At 40.4% G+C, this 14180-nt stretch overlaps 1 protein-coding gene across 2 annotated transcripts; it reads left to right on the plus strand.

Annotated features, from left to right (window-relative positions):
* Positions 1-13023, plus strand: LOC130196937 (long-chain-fatty-acid--CoA ligase ACSBG2-like). Of its 2 annotated transcripts, none has more exons than XM_056419371.1 (15): positions 1-397; positions 1928-2005; positions 2108-2244; positions 3503-3783; positions 5249-5337; positions 5949-6069; positions 6169-6249; positions 6500-6649; positions 8110-8277; positions 8379-8560; positions 8923-9156; positions 10532-10749; positions 11546-11685; positions 11765-12008; positions 12275-13023. In XM_056419371.1, exons 2-15 carry the CDS (start codon positions 1938-1940, stop codon positions 12364-12366), a joined length of 2205 nt encoding a protein of 734 aa, XP_056275346.1. In that variant the 5' UTR covers positions 1-397; positions 1928-1937; the 3' UTR covers positions 12367-13023. The 2 variants fall into 2 exon arrangements, with proteins under 2 accessions (XP_056275346.1, XP_056275347.1); XM_056419372.1 differs by having other exon boundaries at positions 1931-2005.
* The last annotated feature ends 1157 nt before the right edge of the window (positions 13024-14180 follow it).

Raw genomic sequence — 14180 nt, forward strand, 5'->3', positions numbered from 1 at the left:
CATGAAACACGATATCCCTAATACGTTGTGCATTTTAACGTGTATTGCCAAAATAATGCCACTTATTTGTACAGAAGTAGCGGAAGAACCCACGAGTATTTGTCTGCTCAATAATATAAACAAAGCAGGTTTCTCCCAGTTGCAGGATGTGTGTGTGTATCCAGGTCTTCTTCGCCTCGAGGAGCAGTCAGCTCATTGGAGGATCTTTAACTGATCGACTCAGTTATTCAGAGGATTGCGAAAGTTATGAAAGCTCTGGAGGTGAGGCGTGATATGCATCGAAGCATATCTGCTTATATTTCCTCCTGGGGGGCAACAGACCTGCACCGGCCAAAGGTTGATCCGAGTCTATCCGGCACTTGACAACGACTGTCCATTGTCTTTGTCACAGAAGAAGGTAGGAAAAGTGCCAATTTAAAGATCTTTTTTTGATGTTACAGTGTGGGGAAAAAGTCGTACGTAGGGGTAACTTTGGTTGTGAGAGGTTGTTATGGGGACTGCATGTCTTGTATGAGGATAATGCACTTTGAATATCGTCAATTATTGAAATGTAACAACTAATTTTTGTCATTGAATTACAGGAAGTAATACATTAATTCCACAGTATAATAAAAAATGTCACGGCTAAGAAAAATCTACTGCTGTGCACACTTTGTGATCTTTGATGTGGAGACGACCTTTGGGCTAACCGGTCAATGGGTTTGAGACAAACACATAACTAATAGATGGAAATGTTGATGTGAGCTTTACTGTTAATTGTTTGATAAATACAGACAAAGTATTTCTTTAAACCCCCTCCACAAGGAGTTGGGTGATTCTTACCTATACTGGGGCAAACCATTTGAAATTGCTCTTTTATTATCTCCTCATATATGAGGAGATAATAAAGGAGCAATTATAGGACTTTCTACTACTAATGTTCTACTAGAAGATTTAACACACTTTTTTCTTCATAGGCTGTGTCTGCTGTCTTGGTAATGTGCAAATCAAAGTCATTAATGACCCTGAAATCCATCAATATTTTCATAGTACACGACTTTGCCATTGCCACACTGTCGTTTTTCAAGTCGTATGAACTTTGATCCAGAGAAATTTTGACCAAATATAGACTAGAGGTCAAACTGAGAATCTGCTTGAGTATTTAAACATTATGCTACTTTATAACTCCACTTCCATCCATTTCAGAGGGAAATATAGTGCTTTTTAATCCAACTGGAGTTTTTTTAAAGATCAAAGATTTAAAAAACACGTTATGTGATTTTTTAAAAATGATGATAGGTTAAACTATTCAACAGTATATCAAGTAAATAACATGTGCTCCATCCATTACAATGCTGCTTACATGCTAAAGCATCATTAAGAATATTCCTATAATAAATAAATATATACATACACATTTACTTCAAGTTATGAGTCCTTCTTCCATCACGGCTAATCTTTTATTGTATCTACTGATTTTGGCACTTTGGTTCTTTAAAGATAAAGGCCATAAAACACAGTCGTGGAGTCGTTTACACACTAGATGGCAACATTTCACTCTCTGCAGAACATTCGCAGGATAACTGACTCAAGGACCTTTCCTTTGAGTCAGTTATCCAGTTATCAAGCTGGTCTTTTTGACAATATTTGAATTTTTCATCTAAAACTTGAAACGTTGAATTGACTAGGGATGACTGAGATGGAGTGAGAGAATATAAAAGCATGCACATGTCCTGCAATACTTTCTGGCACAATATTCACAGTTGCAAAAGGTCACGACGGCGGTCATTGGCTCTGGCCTGTTGCAATGACTTTGTCAGTCTTGTATAAATGACCAGAGCGGTGCTGTTTCATAACCGGGATTATTATCTGCTTGAAGGATATCTGAAGTGTTTCAATGCTAATTGTTCTTCATGCCCATGTAATAAAGTTTCCTCTGTTATCCCAGCAGATACGAGATGAATGTCCCAGAGTGTTTGGTGAGGAGCAGCTGTGGTGTTGCAGTCATGGATGGTAAAGCTGAGAGGTATGTCAAAGGATGCATGTCCCAAAGTGGTAAACACATCTTTATGATGATGTTGATTTGATCCATTTGTACTATTGAACTCACAATTATGTTTGTCCACAGGATCTCCACCCAAAAGGCTCCGTCAGACTCCACAAACTTAAAGACTCACTCCCCCCTCGTCCTCAATGGAGAAGCCTCCACAGCTGAGCTCTGTGCAACATCTGAGCTGGAGGAAGCCACTGAAGGCCTCTCCCTAGGTAAGAGTCTGAGCGCAACGTTAGGAGAGAAGGAATAATTAGGATGTTAAAAAGTAAAATCACTCTTAAGCTAAACACAAACACCTTGAAACAGACACAACCTGTAAAAACAAGGCCACAAATATACAATACGTCACTTTTAGAAATGGCAAAAAGGGGGGAATTTACTGCTGTGTAAGCAACTGCAACGTATAGCAGGCTTTTCAAATATATAAAGCAAAAAGGTCATTTAGAGGACATCCAACACAGCATAATCTTGTTATCATTACACTGGAATGAGAGAATGACTCTCGTTGTTATCTGCAGGTTTGGCATTCAGATGCAGAAAACATAATTATGTAGAATGTGTTCTGTGTTTTATGCTGTGTTTAAAGTCTGAGAGGCTCTCAAATATCGGTCACTAAATGAAAGTTGTGAAATAGCAACAAGTGCTTTTGGGTAATAAAACCACAAGGAAGTAAAAAAGGGAGAAAATGTTAAGATAAAGTGTGATCTGAACCAGTTTCATGATGCGTCTGAAAAGTAAACTATTGAGTAAAAACCAAATGTTTCACTGTATCAAATGATACAGAGAGATCTTTCACTTTTGGGACCGCTTAGGAAAACTGTTGTAGTTTAGTTAAGTTGTTGGAAACCAAAGTTTGGAAAATAGACTTTAGCTTTAAGTGAAGTACTTGCAGCCACGTGGTTGAGAGGAATGCGCCTCAGAGTCAAAGAGCTGTGACAATAGAAACTAAATGCTCGGAGAAATATACAGCAAGATAAAACAAACAGATTTTTGCAGAAGAGCAAATACAAATTGAGCAAAAGCTATAAACAAAATAATAAATCCCATCATTATGTAAAGTTGTGATGAGACAAATAAGAATGGAAAAATACAATTAAGAAATAGATTTTAAATTACAGGGAGGACCTTTAGCAACACAAATAAATACAGCACTATTGTGTCTGTGTTCTTTGAAGCTCTCACTGAACTTCCTCTCACCAAACCCGATCGGTAAGTCGGCTCATCAGTTCTGTTTAGTCTCAGGTATCCTTAAGCCCTCCCACTTTCACAGCACAACCTGTAAATCCTGTTGCTCTGACAATACATGTGCAATAAATCCACAGGCTTCAACCAGAGATGTCCGCAGTCCTCTCATAACCGAGAGTCTTCTCCTTAAATTAGCTTTCTCGGTGTAGTGAGGGTGTCTCCTGACATTTGTATTGTTATTAATGGCGAGTAAATACGGCTGCCCTTGTTGTCCTAAAACAAAAGAGCCTCAGTCAGTTCCCTTGTGGAAGATCAACGGACCAGCACCGCTGGCCCCAGCGGACGAGCTCTGGAGCACCAGCAGACACAAGGCAGTCAGGCTGAGGATGGAGGGCTCGGGTCCGGCCTCAGAGACTCCCATGACGGTCCATCAGCTGTTCCTGCACACCGTGAACACGTACGGAGATCATCCAGCCCTGGCTTCCAAAAAAGAGGGCCAGTGGGTGACCCTGACATGGAGACAATATTACGGGCAGTGCCGGGCAGCAGCTAAAAGTTTCCTCAAGGTTTGTTTGCAAATTGTCTTGTGCTGTGAAATATTGTTTCTGTCTCTAACATTAATAGAAATGTGTCTTTTAGCTTTAATTTAAGGCTGTTTACATCCGTTTTGGGTCAAAAGTAGGAATTCTGGACATTTTGCTTTACACAAACTGTAATCTTCCAATTTTTAGTAGCAGAAATGAGGAAAGGTACTAAAGTATTTTAACGCAATTAACGCAACTTTGTTTACTTCCGGTGTGCGTTGAAGTTGTTGCACTCCTCTGAGTGTCAAGTCGCGGCAGTCCGCCTCCTTCCTCCCGTCTGCTCCTCCATATTCACAGAGAAGCAGAGGGCGACGTGTCGGTGCCGCGGGGCGGAAGGTGCAGGTGACTTTGTTGTTGTTGCTCCACCCCGATGCGCGCGCAGACACGCCGGCATGGAGCTCTGCGGCGCGCGAGACGGAGAGCCGAGAAGAGTGACTGACACGTCGAGACAGATTGACATGCTGCTGTAGAGACGACCAACAACAGACGTTTAGTTTAATAAAAGAACAAAGACGTCTTGAAGAAAAGAACCGTACACTTCTTCAGCTGTAATCTGGCGCTATAGAGAACATTACAGGGGGGCGGGGCCTCACCCTGATAGAATGGCGGGGGAAACACTGGGATGTGTCACATGCAAAAGACTTTAAAAGGTGATTTTTGTTGTTGTTGTAAAATCGAGAAAATGAGCCCAGGCTCCAGAGGGTTAACATGACATTTTTGTCAGTTTACCAAGGCCACTGGTTCTGCTGTTGTTCAATGTTAAAGATGACAGGACCAATGGGGTCTCAAATATACCTTTTCTTACTAATCTGATGTTTCACTGAAGAAACAATTTATCATCCACGATATTAAATACCTCGCTGGCACTTTATAGGTCGGAGCCTCTTTGAAAACACAGCTCTGTGTGAAGTTTTGTCTTTAAAAAAGAATACAATTAAACAAGTGTCTGAAATACACGCTGTCTGAAGGGATTACTCGTTCATTTAGAAGATTTAGTCTTCAGAAGAAAAAAATACTTTTAATCGCGATTAATGAATTTCAAAATGTGCGATTAATTAGTTAATTTTTTTAAATCGATTGACAGCCCTAGTATATATATGTATAACATATATTACAACATGTAAAAGGAATAAAGGAGGGCTGGAGTTACAGACTACACAATGTAAATTCCTGTTTTTTAAACAGTAACTCATTATTTCCTCCTTCTCTCTTTGAAATTCCCTGAGTTGTGAGATCAGTTTGCTGTAAATCAACACCTGGGTGTGTGAAGCTCACAGCTTGTGTTAAATCTCCTGTTTCATTGAAATGTGTGTGTCCCGTGAGGTGGAGTGGCTTTAAAAACGAGATATAGGTCAAGAGTAATAGAGGCACTGTGCTGCTGTGTCATTAAAGATACATGTTCTTTTGAGAAAATAAGAAAAACAACAACAATTTGTCTGCTTCTTAGTTAGGGCTGGAGCGTTACCATGGTGTGGGGATTCTGGGATTTAACTCCCCCGAGTGGTTCATCTCAGACATCGGCTGCATCTTTGCAGGGTAAGATCATATTTAACTTAACAGATCAGATTCCATGTAGACATAGAGATGCCCGAGCATTGTTTCACCCCTGACTGCACTATAATCTCTGTTCATACCCAGCTCAAAGTCCATCTCTGTGTCCCCACCCATCGCTGTTATACCAGTTAAAAAGTCGGATAAAGTGGCCGTTAAAACTCTATCCAGCTGATGTCCTCAGATAGATGAGTAACATTGAAGTTGTATATTTTATGCATCAATTCTAAGACTTAAATGTATTGTGCAACATGGATTCAAATACAGAAAATGTACTTGCATCTTTATTTTATGCAGTAAAGGAGATTTCCATTTTAACAAAATCATAATGCAGAAGCTTTGTGTTTTATCATCTGGCTGTCGATACAATCCTATTTATAATTGTGTAAAAAATGGACCATTTGTTAACTGCATTTGTTTAGTTTTAGTATGTTGCATATCTTGCGCATTGTGTCTCGTGTTTTTAACTAATTTGCATGAAAACATGTTTGTGAGACAATCTGTAGTCAAAAGAGCAAAATCCACAGTAACTCTTGCAAGAAATGTGTGCAATATACAATGTTTTTTACTTTCTTATATCTGGTTTATTCCTTTAGAGGTCTGGCAACTGGAATTTACACCACCAACTCACCTGAAGCGTGTCAGTATGTGGCTGCCAGCAGTGAGGCCAACATCCTGGTAGTGGAGAACCAGAAACAGCTCGAGAAAATCCTGCAGGTCAGCAGCTTTATTGGAGTGCTGTAAGAACTTTTGGTAAAGTTAGAAAACAAGTCTGCCCTCATATGACTTTTGTTTTAATTTTTATTTCCACAACAGGTTAAAGATCATCTACCTCATCTGAAAGCCATTGTCCAGTATAAAGGCGAGCTGCAGCAGAAAGAACCATTTCTTTATACGGTACGTTCCCTTAGCAAACATATTGATTATGCAAATAAGTCACATGGTTGATGATAATCTTTATGTGATCTCTACAGTTTCACCTCATATTTTAATCCAAAGATATTATCTGTATCACTTGTGGTATAACAATTGTAATTAAATAAATGTGACTGACCTCTAATGTATTAAACTCCACTATATCAGATAAAGTTCAGTTCACTCTGGATGTTTACGGACTTTGCTTAACTTTAACTCTTTATTTGTGTAGTGGGCAGAGTTCATGAAGCTGGGAGAGGATGTGCCCGACGAGCAGCTAAATGCTGTGATTGACAGTCTTCGGGCCAATGAGTGCTGTACTCTCATCTTTACCTCTGGAACCACTGGAAACCCGAAAGGAGTCATGCTGAGCCATGACAATGTGAGTAATCAAGACCAAACACTTTCCTTTCCTTGGCCTGTATTCTTTTAACAACTATCTTCATATAACTCCTTCTTGGGGCTCAATTAACAACTGTTTTTATTCTAAATCTTATATTTTTCCAATTAATCGTTCCAATAAAAAAAATGCACATCAGAACTTTCCAGAGCCCACACAAAAGCCCACCCTTTCCCCAAAAAAGTTCTAAACCTGTAAATGCGCAACTAACAATGATATATGACCAAAAAAAGCCAATTATCTCAATTGAGAAGCTGGAACCAGAGAATGTCTTTCGTTTCTTGCAATTCTTTATTAAAGTAAAATAAAATACATTGTGACTTTAGGAACATGAGGTAGAAAACAGAAAATTAACTTGTACTGCAAAAAGTATGGATATTTGACATGTATATAAACAGTGTGTAAGAAAATACGTAATGTGTAGAAAGAGGCAGGTTTAAAATAAAAGTATGAGTAAAATGGATAAAAACATGAACACAGCTGAATACAAGAATGTTAGTATGTCAGTAGTTTATTTGCCTTAATTGCTATTTAGATTAATGCGATTTTTCTAAATACATTTTAACAGCATCAAATAAAGTGTTTATTTATGGAAATGAAAGAGGAAGAGGACCCAACATAAAGCCCTGGGGAACTCCAAAAACAGCGACAACATATATTATGGCTTCCAGACCAGACCGGAAATCACTGTTTCCTTCTTCTCCTTGAAGATATTTTTGGAAAGTCCATCCATCCATCCATTATCAATACCGCTTCATCCTCATTAGGGTCGCGGGGGCGCTGGAGCCGATCCCAGCTGACATAGGGCGAAGGCAGTCCCCTGGACAGGCCGCCAGTCCATCGCAGGGCACACATAGAGACATGCAACCATTCACTCTCACATTCACACCTATGGGCAATTTAGACATCAATTAACCTGACTGCATGTCTTTGGACTGTGGGAGGAACCCGGAGGGAACTCACGCTGCCACGGGGAGAACATGCAAACTCCACACAGAAGGACCGCCCCGACCGGGAATTGAACCAACGGCCCTCTTGCTGTGAGGCGACAGTGCTAGCCACTACACCACCGTGCAGCCCTTCTTTTTTTTTTTTTTAAGTGTTTTTTTCAAATGCAATATATATCAATAGACTTATTGATCCCAACCTTTTCACTGCGATAGTTAGGACAGCCTCGAGGACTTGAAGTTCCCAGCTGACCAAACTGCAGCTGTGGCCTCCTCTACACTGCTTGCTAAACAACTGATTCTCCTCAAATGGAAAAAGACTGCACCATCTCACACTAGCTGGTAGATGTAGAGACAACACCATACTAGTATTGGCTCAACCAGAGAGTTTATAAGATACTAATAACAATCTGTGTGAACAATGTGTTTGTTGACTTGTTTTGTGAAAATCAAAGAAAAATGCTTAAGTGAAATACTTTGCTTCTGACTGTGCAGGTGACATGGACAGTCCGCACGGCAGCTGCCATGCTCGACTTAAAGTATGCTGAGGAGGTGATGGTCAGTTACCTGCCGCTCAGCCACGTGGCAGCACAGCTAGTGGACATGTGGTTGTGTGTTTGTTTTGCCATGACCACCTACTTTGCAGAGCCAGACGCCCTCAAGGTAAGGATGCCTTCTGTTGTATGAACATAGAATTATTATTTATGGTTTACTATTTTTACTCTGTTTACTGTTTTTACTCTAATCCCCAATCATTTGTCCAGGGCTCCTTAGTAAACACACTTAAAGAGGCTCGTCCAACTTGTTTCCTGGGGGTTCCTCGTGTGTGGGAGAAGATGCAGGAGAAAATGAAAGCTGTCGGTGCCAAGGCCTCCCCGATGAGGAGAAGAGTGGCGGGCTGGGCCAAGTCCATAGGTCTGCAGTACAACTACAGTGTCATGAACAGGTGAGACAGCAGCAACGATCCTTTGTTAGCATTCTAACATTTGCAGATTAGTCCAAAACACAAAGAACAGATGAGGGCTGATGGGAAAGACATCCGCATCTGTAGTGGTGTTTGACCTTTTTACCTTATGATGGCGCTATATGAAAAATCTGGGAAATACCAAAGTGTTTTAAAATTATCTTGAGGGGGACATAAATGTTGAGACAGAATTTAATGCAAATCCATGCAATAGTTTTTTTTTCTTTCTAGCTCAAACAGACATTTTGAGAATGTTTCATTTGGGGCTAAATTCCTAATTCCTAACTACTCTTTACCTCAAACATACAGTGGTTGTAATTTTGACTTTATCTTTTTGGTTCCAGGGAGACTCAGGTGCCTTGGGGCTTCATGCTGGCTAATAATCTGGTCTTTAAGAAGGTCCGTGAATCGCTGGGCCTGGACCGCTGCAAGTTGTGCTTCACGGGCGCTGCCCCCATCACCAAAGACACTCTGGAATACTTCATGAGCCTGAACATCCCTTTATTGGAGCTATACGGCATGAGTGAAAGCTCCGGCCCACACACCCTCTCCACTGACATCCATTACCAACTCACAAGGTCAGCAGCAAAGCATTATGGAGCACGTCGACTATGATTGTGGGTTGCTGATCTGGGGATTACTGTGGCGCCCTAAAGTGGATTTTCCACATTTCTGTTTACAAGTTGATGTTGAAGATTAAAAGTTTAAAAATGAAAAACAATCTATGAGTGTGGCGTTAGAAAGAAGTAAGCTTATCAGACCTCTGTAGGCCACTGCTCACCTCTGAGTCTGTGTCGGTGGGGGTCCCTGGCCCTGGTGATGAGGCCAGTCTTTGGTCCTGGAGGCGTACAGGTCGTGGATAGCAGTGTAGAAGAGCACCATCATCGTTTGTGACGGATTGAACTTCTTCAGCTGGCGTAGGAAGTGAATACTCTGTTGTGGCTCCGACTTGAGGTCCTGGCTGATGATGGAGCACAAGAGGCTGAAGGAATCCAGAGTCGACTGGGGAGTCACTGGGGCTGCACTCCGACTAACATCCACTACCATCACCACTGTCTTTAGACTTCAAGCTCTAAATTGTTAAGACAACACCAACAGAATTGGTCTGGCAAGAGGTGGGTTAATCTCCCACCTGTTGGCAGACTCATGCCCACCGGAGATGTAGATGAGGATGTGATTGGTTTAAAGAAATGCAAACCAACCAGTGTTTCTTTTCCTTTTATACCAGCATCATATGTGTGGAGCCAGATATTTATTTAGTGTTGATAGAGCGCTGTGGAGATATGTTTATGCAACACTATTATTACCTTCGCATTGAAAATGCGGAAGGTTATGTTTTGATCGCCATGTATTTATTTATTTATTTATTTGTATGCGTGTTACTCGCATAACGCAAAAACTTTTAAACTGAATCGCATGAGATTTGGTGGGATGATTGGTTATTATCCAGGGACCATTTGATTAGATTTTGGGATCGATCGGGTCAAAGGTCAAGGTCATGAAAAGATCAACATCTTCTTGAATCGCATGAAATTTGGTGGGATGATTGGTTCTTTTGACCATAGTACGGTCAATCTGTATCCAATTGGCATGCAACTAATGCCAAAATGTTCATAATCCAATGCCCAATCTTGTGATATGCGAAGGTATGCTCTCTACCGAGTGCCCATTCTAGTTATTATCATTATTATTATTATTATTATTATTAACTTTTCTTGAGGAAGCAGACATTCATTTGTTTTTAAGAATTCATGAGTCAATAATATTGGGAACCCCTGCTTTAATTAATCACAAATCAACTAGTTGTATTATTATTTATGCATTAAAATGTTTTTCCCAGTGCCCTGACATTGTGATATCTTTGTAGTGCACTTCGCGGTGCAGTTGAAGCGCAACCTTTGGCCAGGTCAGGTCTAAATAAGCATGCTGCAGACTTATGTTTTGTTTCTCCAGCTGTGGAAAACAGATGCCGGGCAGCAAGACGAAGCTGGAGAAGCCAGATGAGGACGGGAGTGGAGAGATATGTATGTGGGGTCGGCACATCTTCATGGGCTACCTGGACATGCCGGATTTAACAGCGGAGGCTCTCGACCAGGACGGCTGGCTGCACTCTGGAGATCTGGGACGACACGACCAGAATGACTTCCTGTACATCACAGGAAGGATCAAGGGTATGATGGTGTCCCTCTAGAGGGGTCTGACTCATTGATCCACAGGAATACACTATCCAATGTATAAAGTCTTAAAAACAATACTTACCTCCACCAGCTGCAACAGTATAATTATGTGTGTTTATTAATTGATGCATCAGTATTAACATTTATCCAATAATTTCATTTTAAATTATTCTGCAGAACAAATTGTTCTAGTTTTTCCACTTTTGATACATTTTGCTGAGCATAATTATTTACTTTTATTTTATCAAGATTTTGAATGCAGGACTTACATTTGTATTATTGTTGAATTGGCACTTTTACTTGTACTCTACAAGAAAAAAAGATATTTAATATGACGCTAGAACAACTTTTAAGAAAGATATTGCATTCTTTTTTACATAATATTACTTTTAGATACAATTGTAGTGACATTAAGTGGGATTGGGATCTTGATAATTACTGAATATTTTTCCACTGCTAGTTCTCAATAAGACGAGAGAAACCCGGAAATTGATCGTAACCTGTATGTTTATTGCTTTTTATTATGCTTTTGTGATAACCATTTTCTCCCTTAGTGATGGCTTGTAATATCTGGCCGCATTAACTACAGTTGAAATTTAGCGTTAGTTAAGACTGACACATTTACCCCTGGGCTGATTGATGTGTACCGTCCCTGTTCAAATAAATAAATAAATGAAATGAAAACAACATAATACAATATTTTGTCAGAAATGACAATAGTCACTGTGTTTAACTATAACATTGGACTCTGAACATTGTCAGGTGACACACTTTTGTATTCTCTTTGCAGAACTGATCATCACTGCAGGTGGAGAGAACGTCCCTCCGGTGCCCATCGAGGATTCAGTGAAGGCCGAGGTGCCCATCATCAGCAACGCCATGCTGATCGGAGACAAGCTGAAGTTCCTCTCCATGCTGCTCACGCTCAAAGTAACTTAACTCCTGCACACAGTCACAGCTCCTGAATAAATAACACAAACACAATAACGACCCTTCTCTATTTCCACAGTGTGTGGTGGACGACAACGGCGAGCCGACAGACGAGCTGAGCCCCGAGGCCGTGGCGTTCTGCAAGCAGCACAACGTCACGGCCACCAAGGTGTCAGAGATCATAGCCAATAAGGAGCCAGCTATCTACAAGGCCATACAGGAAGGCATGGAGCGCGCCAACGCCAGAGCAACGTCCAACGCCCAGAAGATCCAGAAGTGGGCGATACTGGAGCGAGACTTCTCCATCAGCGGAGGAGAACTGGGTGAGTTATTTCGCTTTACTTCCTTTTTTTGGTATATAAATGTTAGCAAAGTCTGTTCAGGAAGTAATCACTAGCGCTGTCATGGGGTTTAATCAGACAAGTCTTGTGATTGCCGCATGCCAGACTGCATTCTAGTGTCATGTGATTGATCGCGAATACATCTCTCCCTCTGAGATATTTCTAAAGCTTCAGTGGATCAAATGTTGTCACCGTCACTCAGCAGAGACTTCAATTAACTTGCATTGTTCTTTTTTTTGTCTATGCAGGACCTACCATGAAACTGAGGAGGCCCATTGTTGTGAAGATGTACCAGGAGAAAATAAATGAAGTGTATGCTGTGGCCACGGAGAGACAGTAGAGCACAGCATTGAGATGAGATAATACCCGGGTCATGTGGAGGAATGTGTGAATCTCTTTCACCTGAATGGGAAAAGTGAAAAAGAGGTTTCAATGATGTTGTATTTAATATCGTTATGTTGTCCGTTTCGAGACGAAATTTAAGCTGTTTAATGCACATACGGTTTCAAAGCAGCTGTGCACTTTTTGTAAATAAAATGTTCTAATCAGAGCCACATCTTGCCATTTACCGTCGGCTTACAGGTATGTCGTCACACTGGGAAACGCTGCATGCTGTAAGACATCATTTTCACAGTTTTTGAAGGGAACTTTGTGAATCCACTCTGTTGTATTGATCCTGAGCACACCAGAATGTATTTAGTTTTTGAACCAGAAATATATATATTTTTTAAAGCATTCATCGACAGTTTTCTGTCTAATGCTTTGAGATAATCCCCATTTAGCAAAACTGCAGACATCAACTCTAAAGACTGGATGGAGCTGATGTTTCAATAAATATAACTATGAGATAAGAATAGAATCCAATCACGTGCAAATTGTAAAGCATGCATTTTAATTTATTCTTCTCCATGTACAGTTTGACAAATTGAGAAATGTACTTTTTTTTTAATGGATGTCCCACAATTGCCAATAAAAAGTGAATGATTGAACAAACTTCTTTCCAAAATGATTTAGTGAATTTGTACAGTGTGCATCTAAATGATGCTATTCTACATTTATGTTATGAATTTGATGATGCAAAACAGAAGACATCAAATCTTCTATATAGGACCTCTAATACAAACTATGAATTATCTAAATATATGGATACATCCAAATATATACATACAAATATAGATTGTCATTTAGCTGACACTTTTATCCAAAGCAACTTACATTCATACACTGTAGAAGCAGCTACAGGGAGCAATTAAGTGTCTTGCTCAAGGACGCATCGACTAGGGCGGGGATTGAACCACCAACCCCCTGATTGAAAGATGGATCTGCTAACCACTGACACACATACAGTATGGTTGAATGCTAGCCTGACTGTAGAAATCAGTCTGGTTTCCGAACAACAAAATGTTAAATAATCAAAAGCTTTGGACGCTAAATATCCAGTTTGAAAGGAGTCCATTTAGAAATTGGATAGCCGGAGGGACTGTGCATGTTTATAGTGTAGCCTGTGTAAAGAAGCCACACAGGATACAGAAAGCATATCGCATTGACCAGCGCTTACATGTATGCATCTGCAGTGTGTCTCAAAAGCTTCCCATCATTATTGATGTTGATAACTGATCCATTTTACTGGGTTTGAAGTTCTGTTTCATCACCACAAATTGCAAAAGTAACATCAAGAAAAAAAAATCCCTCCTCTCCCTCCGACTATCAGATTACATTCTTGAAGAACCGGTCATGTTGCTCGAGCAATGTTTCGGCGAATTCCACATGTCGCATGTAACTGTCTCAGTTCATGAAAATATATCTGAACAGGTCATCATATCTTGAATATGCAAACTATTTCTCAGGGTTGGGCTGATGGCTGCACATTCAAAAGACAACGATGATGTCTCAACACACTCATCACGACCTGTCACCCAAATCTCTATTCTCTGTCACGTTCTAAAAGTTTCCTGTGCTTCATGTGTGAAAGTGATTCAATCATAGATGTTAGAAACTGTCGTGTCATGAAACTTGCTGTACTTGTTTTTTGAGAAAAAAGACCCCTCTATTGAAACTCATCACCAACGCTCACTCCCTCAATTCATTTGAAATGCAGCTCAGACTTGAACCATGCACCGATACCGAGACAACACTTGTTGACTGAGTGCAAGT

Source organism: Pseudoliparis swirei, chromosome 7 (genome assembly GCF_029220125.1).
Source record: "Pseudoliparis swirei isolate HS2019 ecotype Mariana Trench chromosome 7, NWPU_hadal_v1, whole genome shotgun sequence".
NCBI lineage: Eukaryota > Metazoa > Chordata > Actinopteri > Perciformes > Liparidae > Pseudoliparis > Pseudoliparis swirei.